Source organism: Panthera tigris, chromosome A1 (genome assembly GCF_018350195.1).
Source record: "Panthera tigris isolate Pti1 chromosome A1, P.tigris_Pti1_mat1.1, whole genome shotgun sequence".
NCBI lineage: Eukaryota > Metazoa > Chordata > Mammalia > Carnivora > Felidae > Panthera > Panthera tigris.
Window position 1 is genome coordinate 162949469 of NC_056660.1, and position 19690 is coordinate 162969158.

At 33.7% G+C, this 19690-nt stretch overlaps 1 protein-coding gene across 15 annotated transcripts in view; it reads left to right on the forward strand.

Annotated features, from left to right (window-relative positions):
* The window catches only part of PPIP5K2 (diphosphoinositol pentakisphosphate kinase 2), a 71163-nt gene extending 53251 nt beyond the window's left edge, over positions 1 to 17912 (forward strand). For 7 of the 15 annotated variants that reach the window (XM_042990779.1, XM_042990778.1, XM_015542920.2 and 4 more), the window contains 5 exons: positions 1493 to 1612; positions 2478 to 2540; positions 5975 to 6115; positions 9820 to 9945; positions 16187 to 17912. In XM_042990779.1, the coding sequence (XP_042846713.1) occupies positions 1493 to 1612; positions 2478 to 2540; positions 5975 to 6115; positions 9820 to 9945; positions 16187 to 16299 (563 nt within the window). In that variant the 3' untranslated portion in view covers positions 16300 to 17912. Of the gene's footprint in view, positions 1 to 1492; positions 1613 to 2477; positions 2541 to 3343; positions 3922 to 5974; positions 6116 to 9819; positions 9946 to 16186 lie in introns of those variants that run through there. The other 8 variants (XM_007074952.3, XM_042990793.1, XM_042990797.1 and 5 more) reach the window with 4 other exon arrangements.
* Positions 17913 to 19690: the final 1778 nt, after the last annotated feature.

Here is a 19690-nt window from a genome sequence, read left to right on the forward strand (position 1 = left end):
GTGTCCATAATGTAAACTGCTTAGTCCAATTGCCAATGGTAGTTTTTAGTCTTGTATTCTATAAATTAAAATCCCAAAATTCTTTAATTTAGGAAGGAACTTCATTTTTCCCACTTGATAAAATTGTGATTACGCTATTGCATACAAAACAGAACCTTCTACTTTTCTGATTAAAAAAAAAAAATTTAGGGGGGCGCCTGGGTGGCTCAGTGGATTAAGCATCCAACTCTTGATCTCAGCTCAGGTCTTGATCTCAGGGTCATGAGTTCAAGCCCCGCGTTGGGCTCTGTGCTATTGTGAAGCCTACTTTAAAAAATTGTTGTTGTTGTTGTTGTTGTTGTTGTTGTTGTTTTTAAGTTACTTAGTAAAGAGTGTTTTAAACCCTTTCTTGGTGTATTAATTTTCCTTTTGACTATTTCCTAAGAAAAACCAAAGCAAAACTAATGCACAGGGATAGTTGTTACTCTTTCTTGACCTATAGAACATAATTGGTTCTTTGCAAATAATGTTGCAAAGCAACATCGAGAAAGATCTTGCTAAACTTATCGGTTTTAAGCTCATTGTTGATAAACTATATGAGGTAATAGCATACTGTAAGTAGTTGTCTAAATAGGTTTAATAAAAGTATAAATAAGTAATTTTCAACTATATATGTACTTTGCTCTGTATACTAAGTATATGAACTGCTTGTTGATGCCTACTTACTTGAAGATCTTTAGTTAATTACGTATAGCTTGTGTTGGTAACTTAATATTCCCACATGATCTTCCTTTATGTATCAAAATGTATTTGATAGAAACTTATTTAATCTTCACCTAGTGGTAAAAGTTTTACTAGGGTGTGAAGACTTTGACTACAAACTAAGCATCAGTTGGATTGGCTGTGTTTTATTTGCTAATAATGTGTTTCATAGGGTCTTATTAATTAAGATCTTAAGTCATTCAAGTATTAGAAGTGTAAGGTGATTTAGGCCTGGATGACCTACAAGAAGTTGTTCTTACCTGGTCTTCTCACAAATTAGCAAGCTTTGTTTTATTTCATAACATATGTTGATGATTCTTAACTCAAGGGTACCAGAAAAAATTCTTCATTTACAGACATACATTCAAAAATGCTGATCTATTGTGACTAGATCTGTGCGAAGAGCGATTTCTTTATATGACCTGTTAATGCAAATTGACAGAATCCCTTATCAACCTAAATTAACTTATATAGTAGTGTTTTTAATAGTTTTAAAATGTATATGTCTAATTGTGTAGGCATATTATTTTCCTCAAAGACAACATTTTATACAGTGTTAAGTACCCTTATTTGTACATATGATAAATGGTGGTGGTGATTATATTAAACTTGACATTACAAGTGAATTGTGAGCCTGTTCAAGGCACTGCCAGATAAGTGTGGTAAGAGCCATGTTATTGCATGCTGCATGAATTCCCAATGTGAATGGAAGAACACCCGTTGTGTATGTATTTTCTCTAACTCCCATCAGGGTCTCACTGTGCGGGCCTGTTTAGCACCTCGGTGCTCGGGGGTTCTTCAAGCGCACCTAACCTACAGGATTATGCTCGTACTCATCGTAAAAAGCTGACTTCTTCTGGCTGCATAGATGGTATGTGCACACATGCACACACAGATTCATATCCACACCCATGCACACACCCATGAGCATATAGTACTTCTCAAAGACAAGCCTAAGCCCACTGACTAACTCAAATGGAATCCTAGCACCCTTTGCCTAAATGACAACCAGTGCTCTCTCATCCATAGCTTGGATTCATGTTTCATCAAAGAGTTAATAGTAGTTAGACATACAGTACTTATTCAATAAATAGTTTGTTCAAATGTGAAGTTACATGTATTGGGTCTTTTAGATAGTTGATAAGCCATATTATAAAGAATAAATCTTTCTTTGATCTTTTAAACTTTTGTTTATCGTTATCCCTTATTTTACTTACTGATATTGATAAAAATAAAATAAAGTGAATGGAATGTAGATAAGTAGAAGAAAATATACTTCTATACTTGGCAATATTTTTATAAAAACAAACATGATGAGAATATTTTAGAATCCCTAGTTGGATAGCCTCTCACTGTTGTTAATGTACCTTAAGTTTTAATATTTGGACTATCCTTGGAGGCTTCTGGAAGCTTGTCCCTTCTATTAATAGGAGTGTTTATTACCCTTTGATTTATTTAAAACTTCTTTTCATATATCAACAAATTTACTTAAGTCAGTAAAACATGGACTTAACAGAATTGCTGGCTCATCCTGCTTTTCTTTCTTTTGTGTATTTCATTAAACACTTTGCCTCTATCCTCAAGCCATTTTACTTTTAACCAGTACCCTCTCTCATTCCCTTCTGCATGTCACCTAATTCTAACCTCCTTATATATTTGTTTTTTCCCTCTTTTTTTAAGTGTCCTTCTTTTGGTAGCTATTACGAATTTCAGGTACCTGTTTTTCTCTTTCTCAGACGCCACACGCGGTTCTGCTGTTAAAAGGTTTTCTATCTCATTTGCTCGACACCCAACCAATGGTACGTTTTGCTTTTATTTTAAAAGATACTCCCCTGCTTCATCCTTTTTTATTTTTCTTTTATTTCAAACTGTGGGGTATACAGTATCATTCATTTCTCCATTCTTAATTTCAGTTGGCATGTAATTCCAACTTACTATTAATCCAAAATATTGATACTGTCTCGCTCCCTTTATCAGCTGTAATTTACACAATCATTTAACATCACTCATCTCAAATTTTTAAATGACCACAATGATGATGAGTTTTAATACTAAATTAGCACCTAAAAATCCCTTCTAATTTCTCAAGTGATCAGTCTACACAAATTTTAAAAATACAACAATTAGTATTGTTTTCTTTTTAAGTCTTAATTATTTTAATGTTTTTTTTTCTTCCTGAATTCTTTTCTGATCACATAGTTATTTTATTGAGCTACTTGATAAAAAATACTGAGCCACGCTTGTCAAACAGCCAGATGATGTCTTTGAAAAGTTCTTGGGATCTAGGAGATGCAGATTTCACTGTGTAACATTTATCAGTGGCTCTTTGTCTAAAGCAAACTCAACCTGGTCTGGAGACCTCTGAAAATTTTATCCAGTATTTACTTTATCCTCATGTGGCCGTATGGTTTGCTGTTGTCAAGCAACGAATTCTTTTTGGTACCACTGCTTTTCGTTAAAATTTGGAGAACTTCTGATAGGAAGAACACTAAGCTAAAAATCTAGAAAGCTCATTCAGTTAAATTCAATTTCTGAGGCTGAACAGTACAGTAAAGTGTTTTTGTGGCCATTGTTTATAAACTGAATTGTTGCATTATTACAGCTTTCTTACACAGAGCTTGTTCTTCTGGGTCAAGAGGGAGTATTTACTGACCACTTGTAAATAATTGAGGATAGAAGAATTTAAAAGAAAACATACCCGTTTTTGCTTTTATTCGGAATGAAGGTACTTTTATCCCCTGGAATTTTTTTTTTCCTTTTAACTGCAAATACACCTTTCAAAAATTCAAGTCAAGTCTTTCAAAAACTTAGATGAAACTGAAGGATTAAACACAAGTTTATAGCCATTCTCCCCCTTCTGGATCCTATAGAAGTGCACTAAATACTTCTGGAGGTGGAGTAAGAAGATCTCATCCTCAACAAGAAAATTTACCCTTAAAGCTTATGTGCTTTTCCTCCTTTGTAGCTCTTTAAATGCTACTTTCTGAAGAAAAAGATCCTTATTTGATACAGCTGCAGCTTCTAAAGAACTTCTTAGAAGAAAAACCAAAGTCACAAGAAAAACAAGTCACAAAATTCTAAGAAGAGACATTGCAGGTTTAAGACTGACTATAGTTTTTGTGCAGAATGCTTATGTATTTACAGCCAGTATGGAAAGTTTTACATAGGAGAAATCTGTGTTTACTGAAGCTTTAAAAAAAAAAAAAAAAAAAAAGTTTAACAGAAAATAGAGTAACTTTATATTCCTTTGGCTAAAGCTTTTTTAAAAATGTGGATTTTCCACACATGTGACTTAATGCGTTTAAAATGCATTTCTTTCAATTCTAGAAATGTTTCTTTGGGGTTTTCAAGATTTTTTTTCTTTTTTATACTGTGTTGTCTTATCTGTCCTATGAATTGTCATTTGACTCTTTCACTTTTTATTTCCCCCTAACTTTCATGTTATTTCCATCTTAATACATATCATGGACTTACCCCCTCCCTTCATCTTTAGTTCAAGGAACATGGTGAAACAAGTATCTTCTGACAGTGCTTTACCTTATTTTCTGGGCCTCTGTGCAGAACACCTACACCTCTATAGGTGCTGGTCCGTTTCCTCTGTGGAATGTCTAGGCTCCAGTGGTATGTTTTTATAGCTTCTAAACATGACAGCAGGGTGGCTTTTTAAATTGCTGCGCTAACCCTTTCATTGTGCATTAAATACAAAGTTTACTAAAGATAAATGGGGAAAAAATGCAGTCCTGAGGAACCTGATTATATTATTATTTGCCTGTTATAAAATCTAACAGGCAAATGCAAGGAAATAGCTGTTACAGAATACTTAGCAACATTCTGATGAAAGGATAAAAAACATAACATTGCTAAGTTCAGTGTAATGCAAAGAAAGGGTTTGCGCTTATTTGCATGAGTCTTATACTTTAAAAAAATGTATTACTTGTGCAAGCCCAATTCTTTTAGTGCTTTATTTAGGTGCTTTAGCTGCTTTTATGGTATAGTTTGTTTTGTTTTGTTCTTTAAGCATATGTAACATTCCGTCATGCTTTGGTTTGCACCTGAAAATCAAACATACCAATTTTATAAATCCTTTGGTTATTTTCATAGAAAGATTAGATTCTCTTTTAACCAGTTTCCCTATTCCAGCCAAGAATTAGTCAGTTCTTGGGTCACTGTTTCCTCCTGAAATTAAGTAAATATCAGTCAGTGTTAAAATGAGCACATGCCTATTGAAGCAGAGAATTTTGTAGTCTGTTTGAGTTTAATTAATTTTTACTTTTTATTTAATAACGTTAGCCTTTATATAAAATCTTAATCTAAGTATTAAAAGTATTTCCTTTGGAGGGAAATTAGTTTGAATGTTAGAAAGAAGAGGTGCAGGAAGACTTACTACTTTAATTGTTTATGAGAGCAATTTTAAAAGCCATTCAGTTGAATAAAATTTAAATCAACAGGCAATTTTTATAAAAAGCAAATAATCTATATCTTGTTTTTTTAAAAAGTGTATATTGTAAGCAGTTTTGTTTCACTGATGGTATTAATATTTATGTGCATGGTTTGTTTCATGAAATTTTTCTATTTCTGTGCCATTGTTGAATGCAAACATGTCTGTATTTTGTATTGCTTTTTACTTGGCCTAACGGTACTCAGCTAGCAATTTCCAACAATAGAATATTTGAGTTATTTCAATAAAGGTAGGTAAAATGTGTTTTGGAATTTGATTTTCAGCATAAATGAATGAGTGTGGTTTTCAGGTCACACTAGAGAGTATTGTTGGCCTTGGTATTACTAGAAAAGTTACTTAAAATCACTCCTCAAGTAATTACAATGTAATCATTTTTCAACAAGAAGTTAATTTTAACATCCTAGCATCAGAGACACATCATGGCATCAACTTACCTGTCAAATAGACCTGATTTTTATAAAGTACAAACTTAATGTAATTTTTCTGTCCCCCCCCCCCAGGTTTTTTTTCTTTAAGTATCATTCTTAGATTTTACTAAAGTGTAGAATGAAATTGTGTGCATGCGGTACTATGTGAATACATTTAAAATGAAATATTTGTCACAGCTTGTTCCAGTCCCATATTGCATAGCATCTGGTGTCATGACTTCAGAGATCTCATGTGATTGCATGTGATAGATTGGAAAGACCTAACCTGTACAATTCTAAGCAATGGTCTTCTTCCTTCTTAATTATTTTTTAAATATCCAAATTTTTTTTCATTTCTTTTTTTCAGGCTTTGAATTGTATTCCATGGTGCCATCTATTTGTCCTCTAGAAACTCTTCACAATGCCCTGTCTTTAAAGCAGGTGGATGAATTTCTTGCTTCCATTGCTTCTCCATCAAGTGAAGTTCCACGGAAGACCCCTGAAATTTGTAGGAAAATAATTATTATTGTTATTATTGTTGTTGTTGTTGTTGTTATTGTTATTAGTTTCATTATTTTGTGGCAGTGATATTATCAGACTATAAGAAGAATTATTACAACAAACTCATGTAGTGATAGTGAATAAAATTTTAGGAGAGAAGGGGGTATAAAGGAACATTATTTGAAATTCTTTGGTGTTATTGATGTGGAATGCACCACTTTTCTTTATAACTCCCAAAAAACTTTCCTCCCAAAAAAGGAAAAAAAAAAATCTAACACCCAGCAATAGAAGTCAACAATATAGACTGATGGCCTTTTTTTCGTTTTCTTATTGTGTGTGATTTTACAATAAACTTTTTAAAAACTACAAAATACCATTTGTCATTAACCCACACATGCACAAATAACCATCCATGCCTCACCACCTCTGGTACATATTCACAATGATTCAGAAGGAGCTCTTGGCTAAAGAGAGCAAATTAGGACAACAGGTTTTCAAATTATGTTCTTCAGAAAATATTCTGCAAAAGTTAATGCATGTGTGTGAAGAAAAGGGATTCATGACTCAGTAAATTTTGGAAACTGTATTATATCCCACCTCCCTTTGGAGAGACAGAGTTACATTAATGTAGGAAAACTGTATACTTAGATTTTCCAAAACTTATTTTTTGAGAAGACACATTTTTGGTGACACATTTAGACACCATGTAGCACTATTCTGAGGGACATCATTCTGGGAAACCTTTAGGGCTACCTTTTTTGGGTATGAAAAGTCAGCTGACTACTATGATCCTCAGCTCTATAGGATCCTTCAGCCTGTGGGAATTTCCAGTTTAGGAAGCATCCAGTTTGGGAGAGCATGCTCTGCTTAGTTAAGAATCTTGCTAGGGCTAGTCCTGTTTTTTGGAAAGTCACAAACATTGAGTGTATACCTTTCTTCTTTTTGTAAGGAGCATACTATAAATGTGTTTCTCTGAAGAATGAAACCAGAGGTCTTGGAATGAAAGCCACTTTCGTGTATTGCTGTTCTCTTCCCTTTTCTGGCTTCCACATTGTATTATTCTAGAGAGTTCTCGTCACATTGTATTCTGTCTAAATGGCACCCCTTGCATTTCTCCAGTATAGTGGGCTTCCCTTTTCTTCCACGTCTGGTAGTAGAGGTCAGGTTTCAATCATTGATGGCAATGGAGAGATACTTGGGTTTATGTTCTAAAATATTTCACTTTAAGAATGGTTTTAGGAAGTAGGATTTAATTTCAAAGTTTTCCTGTGAATGTGTCTGACTCTGAGAATTGATAATACTCCAAATGAAATAACTTCTTTAAGCTGTGTGAGGTCAAAGTTAGGAAAATGAAGTATGTTTATCTTCTTTTCCCTTTTAGCTGATAGAATGGAAAATGCTTTTCCTCAGAATGCAGTGGAGAACCTGAATTAATTCTCATTTACCATTTACCCCTTTATATTTGATGTTTCACAGCTTCACTGGGGCAAGGATTTATAATCTTAAAATAAAGATGAAAGAAAAGTTCTAATTAGTAAAAAAGAACTTAGGATAGATAATCAATGTTATTTTGAATTTAGAAGATTTTCAGTGAGTGACTTACAGGTAACAGCAGTAATGACATCTGTTTTGGAAAGAGAATTGGTAGAACATTTACAGAAAGAAAATCTCTGAAGGTATATTCTGTGGTGCTGTTTTATTATGATGGCTTTATTTCTGTGGTTAGTGAATTCAATTAATCAGAGTATATTATTGAGGTGTATTAATGAAGGATATTAAATTCCTTTTCCAGTTCAGATTAGCTCTTTTCTATATCATGGATATAAGTTGTACCCCATATTCTCTAGTTCTCTTAAAATTTCATGCCATTACTTACTAAGGAAACTAGATAAGAACGTAAATACAGTTAATACAACTCATTGAGTTGAATAAACCTTAAAATCAAGCTAGTTCATTGATCTTCAGACTGTATTCCCAAGAGCTTTTGGAAATTCCATTAGGAAGATGATGCTGAATGGTTAGGCCTTATGCATGGCTGCTTCAACTAGAGTATATGTTTTCATCTATTTGATTTAAGATTTCATTTGAGAAAAAATTATTCTTTAAAGAAAAAAAACTTAGACACCATTGAGGAAATCAAGTGGTTAGTGGTCAAGCAATACTAAAAAACCCATGTCTTCTGAGTGTATGGTTTTCTAGTTCTTCTTGAGTAGTAAATAGGTGCCAGCTATAATAGAAGCCTCTGAATCCTCTGTTTTATACTGTAACTGCAGAATTAAGTGAGGTTTGATGGGGGGTGGGAGGGAGGGGAAAGTGGGTGATGGGCATTGAGGAGGGCACCTGTTGGGATGAGCACTGGGTGTGGTGTGGAAACCAATTTAACAATAAATTTCATATTAAAAAAAGAAAAGAAAATAGGTGCCAGCTGTAATAGAAGCCTCTGAATCCTCTATTTTATACTGTAACTGCAGAATTAATATTTAGTAATCACAGTATATTTATATTATTTTATACTTAATTCCCTGAATTGTCAAGGAATTAGCATTTTAATGTAGACTATATTGATTTTGTGCTATTTATAATGAAGCCGATATTGTTAATCCTCTGTCGTTCAGAAAGGCTTTTTCCTCACTTCAAACAAAATTAAATCAATTTTGTGGCAACTAGAAGGTAGCTTACAATGGAACACTAACAGTATCAGATGGGGGGAAAGGTGTGGAAATACTAACTGGATAAGTTAGAGATGGAAGTTAACGAGACAGGATCAAACATGTAAGCAGGAAAGAGCTTAGTAGTGGTGTAGTGCTTTACATGATGCTTTCGGGATTTTTGTCATCACTTGTATGTTATATCGTTAGTGACTACTTGGAGCTTCTGCCAATGGGATTTGTATTCATTCAGTGTAGATACGGGTCAGCCACATGAAACACATTTGCTGTGACTGGCTCACGTATTTGTTTTTCAGAGACATGCTGTTTATTGCTATCAGGTCCTCCAAAAATTGCAAAAGCAGGCGAGTTGGTGTTTTGTTAACTCCTCACCTCCCTTCAGTTAAGAACCTGGAAGCTCATGCCAGAAGCTCTCCTTCCCCAGAGGACTTCATACTTCAGAATTACCGTACTTTTCCTTTTCATGCCTCTCAACCACTCCACCTTGATTAGAAAGAGAAAAAAAATCTTTAAAAGTCCTTGCATTAAGATAAATCTCACTAGGTAATATAGGGAGACAGTCTGATTTATTACTTATAAATACAATAGATTAATAGACCATAGTGTTTACAAAGTAACTGTCCCTGAATCTCTACTTCATATTTTTAAGAGAAAAACAATTTGGGACTTTTTTTTTTTTTTTTTTAACTAGGCAGTAAAATTATGCCATTAGCTCTCTGCCATCCCTTAAGAATCTGAGTTTCTATCAGGACAATAAAATTAAGTCCATTGCTCTATTCTTGGCATGCCATTAGTAAATACTGTTAAATGCTTATTATTTGCAGTATAAACAGAACATCTATTGGGCTAAGAGCATGAGAGAACTTTTTATAGGAAAGATGATGTATCCGAATTTACTTTGTAAACCTTGCATTGTCTATTTTCTCCTGTAACGTATAGTCCTAAGTCCACTAAATATGTCATTAGAAATTTCTAAATGTAAGGACTTGGTAGGAAATTACTGAACTGCCATATCTGTTTTGTTTTTTTTTTTTCTTTTCAGCCTCTTCAGCTTCACGTTCCAGTCCAGTAATGAGAAGAAAAATATCTTTAAATACGTATACACCTGCAAAAATCCTCCCAACACCACCAGCTACCTTAAAGAATACGAAAGCAAGCAGCAAGCCAGGTTAGCAGTGTGTGAATTTGTGGATTCTGTAGTGCAATTAGAGGAGTAGTAATAGCTTGCCTTTTGAGTTTAAAATCTGTTTTTAAAAAGGATCATTATACTTCCTAGAGTTAAAAACCGTTATTGTAGTCTGTTGATGTATTTGTATTTTTTCCTCTGTTGTCTCCCCCGCCACTGTATCTGTTAATAAAATATATTTCATACTCATACTGTTCTCAAAACTAACTTATGAACTGTCTCCTATTGCTTTTCTTTTGAGTCTAGGCTTTATTTTAGTCATTTTATATGAAAGATTTTTTTTTTAATTTTTTAAAACATTTATTTATTAGTATTGAGAGACAGAGACAGAGCATGAACATGGGAGGGACAGAGAGAGGGGGAGACACAGAATCCAAAGCAGGCTCCAGGCTCCAAGCTGTCAGCATAGAGCCTGACACAGGGCTCAAACTCATGAACCATGAGATCATGACCTGGGCTGAAGTTGGACGCTTAACCAACTGAGCCACCCACACGCCCCCTATTTTTGTCTCTTTCTTTACAGTGTTTTAATTCTCCATGCGCAGTCTAATGACATGAGTACCAAATTCAACTATCTTTTATCAGCTTTTTTTCTATTTTTTTTAAAGCTTTTATTTTTTAACTAATCCCTGCACCCAACGTGGGACTTGAGCTCACAACCCCAACATCAAGAGTTTCATGCTCTACTGACTCAGCCAGCCAGACACCCCAACTGTTTTTTTGTTCTTATTTTTTGGCATATTTGACTGTGTGGTTGATCCTTGCTGAAATCCTCTCTTACTCTGACTTCCACGGTGTACTCTGCCTTGCTGTTATTTCCCTTTACCCGATTCTTACAGTCTTATCTGACAGTTGTTCTTCTTCCTACTTTGATATGCCAGACAGGGTCATCCAACTGTTCACTTTTTCTTACCCTATACCTTTTTTTTTCTTGAGAGAATTCTATATAGCTCCAAGGTTTGACTGTATCCTCACTGGAAATTTCTTCATTCTTTTCAGCATTTTAGTGCTCTCACAAATTCTTTTGGTTAACAGTTTAGGCTTGGGAGTCAGAGGGACCTAGATTAAAATCTCAACACTACTACTTATTAGCTTTATGACTTTGGGTAAGTTACTAACCTCTCCGATCCTCAGTTTCATAGTCCTAAAATCGGGGTAATAGTACTCCTTTAAAGGTTGTCAGAAATGAATGCAATAACCTATGTAAAGTACTTGACATACATAGTAAACACTCACTAAATGTTAGTTGCTGTTGTTACACTGTTGCCAAACTGTTCACTGCCTCCCAAATAAATCCTTGTGATACTCAGCTCATTTTTCTTCTAAAATGTTCTCCCTTTACTTCCCACTCCCAACCCAGCCCCCTCCACTGGTGATGTATTTATATGATTACCAAAACAAGAACTCTTACAGCACTCTGTACCACTGACTTGATCATTTATTCCTGATAATAGTTCTGTCAGGTTATCCGGCCTTATAAATTAAAGGCAATATCTTAAATATAGTTAAAGTTTGCACCGTCTAAATAATCAATATATGCAGGTACAGACAACTGAAAAAGTATCTTAAATATAAATTACAGTGTATTCCATATACAACTCAAAGCTAACATTTGTATAGTTTTTTATGCTACAAAACACTTTTTTTGTTCATACATTTCTAAACATGGCCTTCAGAGATCAATACCATTCTTATGCCATTACGGATGAAAAAATTGCAGAGGTTGTGACTAATCCCTGTTCACATAACAGTCGTAGGCCTAAGATTTGAATGCTCTTTGAATCATGGTCCATTGTTTTTCTCTATATATTAGACACATAATAAATGTATTATTTCATATGCTTTTTTAAATAATAAAGATGAAGTGGTGTTATTTTGACTTTTTCAATATAACATAAGCCAATAAAAGCCAATCTTGCATTCCTGGAATGGACCCCACTTGGTCATGATGAATAATTTATATAAATGTTGCTGGATTCAGTTTGACCTTGAGGATTTTGACACCTGCATTTTTAAAAGATAATGATTCGTCTGTAGTTATTTTTTGTTTTTGTTGTTGTTTTTGTTTTCATGTTGGTTTTTGTTTTTGTGATGTCTTTTAAATGTTGGTATCAGGCTGATGATGCTGGCCTCAAAATGATTTGGAAGTATTTCTTCCACTTCTATTTTCTGAATGAAGTTTTTTATAAGAGAGGTATTTCTTACTTAAATTTTGATAGAATTAATTTTCTGTTACATTTTAGTGATGGCTTTGGTAACTTGGTTTTTCAAGGAATTTGTTCATTTTATCTAAGTTGTCAATCTTCTTGTTACTTCATTATCCTTTTTTAATTTATTTTAAATATTTTTTAATGTTTATTTTTATTTTTGAGAGAGAGAGAGAGAGAGAGAGAGCGAGCAGGGGAGGGGCAGAGAGAGAGGGAGACACAAAATCTGAATCAGGTTCCAGGCTTCAGGCTCTGGAACACAGAGCCCAAGGTGGGACTCGAACTTACGAACCATGAGATCATGACCTGAGCCGAAGTCAGGCACTTCACTGACTGAGCCACCTAGGCGCCACACTGCACTATCCTTTTAATGAATTTAGTAATAATTTCTGTTATTCATGATACTGATAATTTGTGTTATGATTTTTTTTTTCATTATTCCCACTAGGGATTTATCCCTTCTGTTGGTGTTTTCAAAGAAACAGATTTTAGCTGTTTGTTTTATAGTTCACTGATTTCTCTCTTTTAATATTTCCATCCTCCTACTTACTTTGGGTTGACCTTTATTCTCTTTCTAGTTTCTTAAATCACTTTTTATTAGACATTTCTTCTCCTGTTACAGAAACATTGAAGGCTTTAAGTTTCCCTCTGAGTACTTCTTTAGCTACATCTCACAAAAGTTACATTTAATTCTCATTCTCATTCAGTTAAAAATACTTTATAATTTGTGATTTATTCCTTGAGTCATGGAGTATTTAGACACATATTGGTTACTTTCCAAATATTTGGGGGTTGGGGTTTGGATGTCTTGTTACCAATTCCTTCATACCGTTGCAATTACAAAACATATACTGTACTGTCTTAGTATTTTAAATGTGAGCTATTTTATGGCTTAACATTTGGACTTGGTACATCTTAAATGCAGCAAGAGCACTAAAAAAGAATTTTTATTCCATAGTTCATTGATGTAATGTTCTATCAGTATCCATTAGGTCAGAATTGCTGATAATCTTTTTCATATCTTCTGTGTTTTTCCTATTTTGAGGGGTGGGGACATGTGGATGGGAGGAGAGGTTCTGAATGTGCTATCAATTGCTTAGAGAGCAATTTCCACTCACAGCTGTACGATTGTCTTTTTCTTCCTTTAATTCAATCAGTTTTTATTCTGTGCTTTGAAGCTTTGTGATTACATACATACATATTTGGTATGCCTTCCTAATGTATTGACTCACTTATCATCATGAAATTTCCCTTTGATTCCTAGTAATGCTTTGTCCTAAAGTTTATCTGATGTGAATTTTGCTACCTCACATTTCTAATGCTTACTGTATGCATGGATTATTTTTCCAAACAACCTGTGGTCTTCATATGTAAGGGATTTTTTTTTTTTTTTTTTTTTTTTTTTTTTTGTAAGCAATATATATTTGGCTTCTTTAAAAACCCATTCTAGGGACACCTGGGTCGCTCATTCAGTTAAGCATCCAACTTTGGCTTAGGTCATGATCTCTCAGTTTGTGGGTTTGAGTCCCACATCAGGCTCTGTGCTGACAGCTCAGAGCCTGGAGCCTGCTTCAGATTCTGTCTCTCTCTCTCTCTCTCTCTCTCTCTCTCTCTCTCTCTCTCTCAAAGAATATAAATATTTTTTAAAAATTTAAAAACCCATTCTAACAATATCTGCCTTATAGTTGCAATGTTTCTGGTTCATTAACATTGTAATTATTGATATGGTTGGGTTAGATCTACTATGTTATTATATTTTTGGTTTATACATTCTGATTGTTATTCTTTTATTCTTTTCTGCCTTGTTTTGTATTCAATATTTTTTAGAGTTTTATTTTAACTTATCTATTGACTTTGTAGCTTTACCTTTTTGCATCATTCTTTAATTAGTGGCTATAAATATACCTAACTTTTCATGATTTACTTAGAGGTAATTTTATACTACTCAGAGTAAAATGTGGGAACCTTGCAACTCTGTAGATTCATTTACCTTCCTCTCCACCCATCCTTGACACATAGTTATCCATGTATGTTACTTCCACATATATTATAAAGGCTACAATACAATGTTAGAATATTTGCTTTACACAGTCATGTATTTTAATGACACTTGGAAGAGAAAAAAGTATTTTATTTATCCACACATTAGCCATCAGTCTTCATTCCTTTTTCTAAATCTTTGTTTCCATCTGGTTTTATTTGCCTTCTACCTGAATCTCTTTAGCATTTTTATACTGCAGATCTCTTACTGTATTTGAAAAAGTCTTGATTGACAATTTGAGGAAGAAAGTTTTTTCTTTCAGTGTTTTAAAGGTGTTGTGTCCTATTTAGGGTTCCCATTGTTTCTGATGAGAAGTCTTTGGTAATTTGAATTGTCCCAATGTGTGCAGTGGGTTGAATTATTTTTTTCTGCCTGCTTTCAATATTTTTTCTTTATCTTTGATTCTCAGCAATTTGACTATGGCAAGCATGCTTAGAATTTTTTTTTTTTTTTTTTTTTTTTTTTTTTTTTTTTTTTTTATAATCTGGGTTGATGTTCACTTTTACCTATCATCTCCATTCTGCTGTTAAGCTATCTAGTGGGTTTTTTTTCAGATATTTATTCCTTAGTTTTAGATACTCTTTTTTGATTCTTCAGAGATCTCCAAAATTTTATTTATCATAAGCATATTTTCCTTTGTTCTTGAGTAAGTTAAAGTACTTGCTTTAACATTCTTGTGTACTAATCTAGCTGACCTCAGAAATAGTCTCTACCAATTTATCCATTCCCAAGAAGAAAGATGTTTTCCTGTTTTTTTTCATACATTGAGTACTTTTGGATTGCATCCTAGACATTATGAATGAGATGTTGTATAAACTCCAGACTGTTATTTTTGTTACGCTTTTCCCAAGAGTATTGAGTTGTTTGGGTTTTTTTCAAGCAAAGAGTTAACCTTGGGCGAACTCATGTTGCAAAACTGTGTTCCTTGAAGTAGTCAGCAGCTCATCTTTCACATCTTTTCTTTTGGCCTTAGCTACACTCTTGGAGCCTACCCTCCCCATGCCATAAATGTGATCATGCTTTATACAAAGAACTGGAGACTCTCCCTTTCTGGGATCTCCCACCTGATTTTCCAGCAGCTATAGTTGCTCCAGTACTTGTCTTCTGGTTCTTCCTGCTAGTAAGAATGAGTTTCATGTTTAGTTGTAGTCATTGCACATGGTTCAGACCAGATACTCTCCTTAGGCCTACAGCTTTCAAAAAAATGGGGGTGGGGGGGACTCAACATGAGTTTCCTTCCTCCAAGTGTTGATTTTTTTTTTTCCAGTATACACCTGCTTTTGTTTACTCTTCAGTGTCTTCAAGTAGTTGTTTTTCATATTTTATCCAGAGTTTATACTTGTTAACCTGCAGGAGAATTAGTCTGATAGGAGCTTGCCCATCCATACCAGAAGTGTCATCTGTCTTAGAATAACTTTTTAATAACTCATAAGGGCTTGATGTTGGTTTGGATGTAGAAGGATGAGTTCTAAGTCAAGACTGTGTATAGTTTTCTAATATTTGAACTTTTTAAGTAGTGGTAATATAAAAGAGGAGAAAATAGATTTAAGGGGAAATGACAAGTTCATTATTAAGCATATTAAGTTTATGTTTACTGTCAGTTTTATATATAGAGAGATTTCTGATAGGATGAACAGAATAAACAGATCTTGAAGTAAGGGAAAAGACCTGAACCAAAAGTATACATTTGAATATTGTTAGCACAATAGATAGATGGTAGTTAAAAATGATGGAATAAATTAGTTTTTAAGGAAGAATGTAGAGTGAAAAGACAAATTTGGAACACACCCCATTGACCTTACTTTCCTGTATTGATGTTGAATTCTAAAAAGTTAAAAGGTTAAAAATGCTCTATTGGATGTTTACAATGTTTCATTTACATCACAGTTATAAAGTTAATTATTTGTCACTTAGCAGTAGTATTTGAACGTGAATTGCTTGTGAAAATCTAAACAATTTTTCTTTTTTTGTATAGCTACCAGCGGACCTTCTAATGCCGTTGTTCCTAATACCTCATCTCGAAAAAAGACTATAGCTAGCAAAACAGAAATGCACGAACACAAAAAAACCACTGGGAAAAAGAAATGAAATCTTAGCGGAAGCTGGAGCTCCATATATTTATAAAAATCACGTTGTTCGATAGAAAAAGACACGTAATAAACCTTGACTGAAAACTGTCAAAGCAAGTAATTGATGTTTCTCCTTATACACCTCTGTATTCATTTTAAAATATGTTAAATCTAGAGAATTCTTTGTATATATTCAGGTAAGGACCTTTTCTCATGATCTTGAAATGTTTAAAACAATGTTTATTAACATTTTAGCAAAACTTATGGTGATGAAGGTCTGTCATTCTTAATATTATGTTTGCTATGTTCCCTCTGTAAAGAAAACGACAGGAGACCTCAGCCTGCCTGTCCCAGTGTCTCACCAGTAATGCTGTTTACTCAAGAATCTGTGAGGTGACCTCTGTACATACTTTCATTTTCATGGGATTGTATGTCAGCTATAAAAACCTATAGCTTGAGTTGGAATTTGACAGCCAGGATTACATATTACAGATTTTTAAAGTGTATTTCCAAAGAGATTTCACTGACCATTTGGATTAGAAACTTTTTTCCTCCAATTGTTAGAATTACATATATGCTGCAATATTTAATAACTGGAGTACTAGCATATGGGTTATTTTTCCAATATGTGCTTTGAGGTTTTTTTTTTTTTTATTGTGTATTATTTAAAATATTACATATACAGCTGGGGTGACTACACCTTTATGTGCATAAATTTCTATATTAGTTTGTAGAAAATACTTGCTTTATATATTTCCTTATCATAAGGTGCTTTTGCTCATCAGGAAAATACTGCTTTATGTATCGGGAAGAAAGACATCTTTAGAATTTCTTTTTAAGAGACATAGTTGATAAGTTTATAAATGTTACACTTATTTTCAGAGTTCTTTTTAGATCTAAGGAAACCAGTTCAAAAATGGATATCAGCAGTGTGAGGAGAATGTCTCAATTCTGTAGTTAGGAGATATTATGCATAACACCTCTTTTTAGCATTTCCATTCTTATCTCTAGTGTATCAGTTGATCTCACTAAGAAAGCTTAAAGATTGAACATTGGATATAAATGCTCTTTTCAAACTATTAGATTTTGAAAGGAAATTGAGATCATTGTTTTGTGATTTCATATGTGATGTGAAAAAATATTTACTGTATTGGTGCTTTTTTATCCCCTAGTGCACAAATAATTATAAGCCACTTGAATGACTTAAACTGTAAACCAAACAATACAACCTGGTAAGAATTCCATGCATTGCCAGTCAGGTAACTTAAGTTGCTAAAGCTTTACTTTGAAGCTTATATTTAGGATATTATTGAATTCTCATACGAACACAACTATTAAAACTCTTCAGGAGGCTCTCCTAACTTTAAATCATCACCTATGAATTGACATTTAGAAAATAAACATATTAAGTGTTAGTTTTAAAAGGTACCAGATGCAAAAGTCACAAATATATAATTATATAAGTTCATATACTTCACGTGAATGTACTTGTATTATATGGAGACATGTCTTGTAAACAGTTGAATGTACCTAAACTTTCTGTATGTGAAAATGTTAATGTGCTCAGTGTGGGAGTAAGAAGCTACTTTTATTTTTTAAGTGGAACTTAATTAAAATATTTTATTTCCAGAATCAGAGAGTCAATGAAGTGGCAACTTATTTTTGATTTCTAGTCTTTATCTCTTTACTTTTAGCTTTCAAAGTAGAAATAAGAAAACTATTTGAGTATTAAACGATGCTAATCTCAGATATGAAAACTTACTGTTGGCCATATCTATTTCCTAGAAATTAGTTACAGAAATTCAGCATAGCTCATTTTTACCATTGTTATACATGAACTATGATTTCACCGTAGTCACTAAACTCTGTAATATTTTTGTGTAGACTGATTAGATAAACTGATTTGAAAGAATCTTTGAATCATTTTCTAAAACAACAGAAGTCTTATATATGAGAGCAAGAAATTACAGTTATCATTCTTTAGTGCAGGTTTGACTGAACCATCCGTTTCTCCCATGATTCTATCCCTGTATGGGTTTGTTTGTTTTAAATACTGCAAGATACTGTTTCTTGCAGCCCAGTCCTCCAAGCAGCAGAGATGAGAAAGCCCATCCTGAGGAGCTGTCCAGCCATTCTAGGATGTTAGTCTTCATGGTGCATTATTCCATCTTTCCATCCTTAATCCCGCATCTGAACGCAGACCTCACTTTCCCCTTGAAGCAATGCTGGCAGATTTTGCTGCCCTGGTTCTATAGGATTCTCCTAAGTCCATTCTAAACACCAGGAAATACATTTGGGGTGTTGTACCAACATTGGATTAAAGAGCAAAATGTGCTGAACAGCTTATCTCAGGTTTCCTTTGAGCAGGAAATGGAGGTATTTCCATTTCCATGAAAAGGGACAAAGAACATGTGACAGTGTGCTTGCATATACATGGAACAAAAGGGCAATAGACAGCAATTAAAAGAGAAAAGCTAAATGTATCGCTCTTCAATAAAGATCTAATTACAATTCTTAAGACAAGAGAAAAGCCTCTTTTGAACAGTATTATTACCCAGAGTTTCCTCCAGGTTTTGCTGACTCTAATGTGCATGTCCACTATTACCTAGTTTCATGCTAAATTTTTTTCATGCTAAGATTTTGCTTTTACTTGGTCTTGTGTGCATACTTTAATGGAAAGTCCACAGTATTTCCTTGTGTGCTTATCAAAGTTTGCTTTACATATAGTATTCATTAATATGACCTCATTTTATCCTTGGTTTATCTGGGCAGAGTAGACTGCCTATATTATTCTTAGTAATGTTGGGATTCTTAGTAAACTCTGTGAGTTTAGACCCTCTCTAATTCTCTTGAGCTGTACCCAGAGCTGTCATCAACAGCAGCATTCTTGCCCATGGGGACAATTTTTATCCTTCTGAAGGGGTCACTTGATACAAGGAATTCAAGTAGAAATAGCTCTCCCTTTGCACAGAATCATTCATAAGTACCAAACTATTGCCGTGTAAGGTTTTCTTTATATGGGTCAGTTTTTGTTGAAGGGTCTACTCTGTATTTTCAGAGAATGGAAAACTTTATAAAATCTATTCTTTTATTACATATATAAATTATATCTCAAATATATCACTTAGGTTTTCTATAACCTTTTCCTTTGGCCCATGTGCTTAGTCATGACTTGAAAGAGGTAAAGGAAACTTTCCATATAAGGATTTTCTCCTTTTATTGCCTGTGTTTTTTTTTTTATTTCTTTCTATGTTTTTATGTCTTCTGTTGCATATGAATTCATGACTGCTACATCTACAATGTGGGTTTTACATTTATCATTATAACAATATCTTTTGTTGTTATTTCATTGGATGCTTTTGCCTTATAGTTTAAAATGTCAGATATTAAGATTATGACGTTTTATTTTA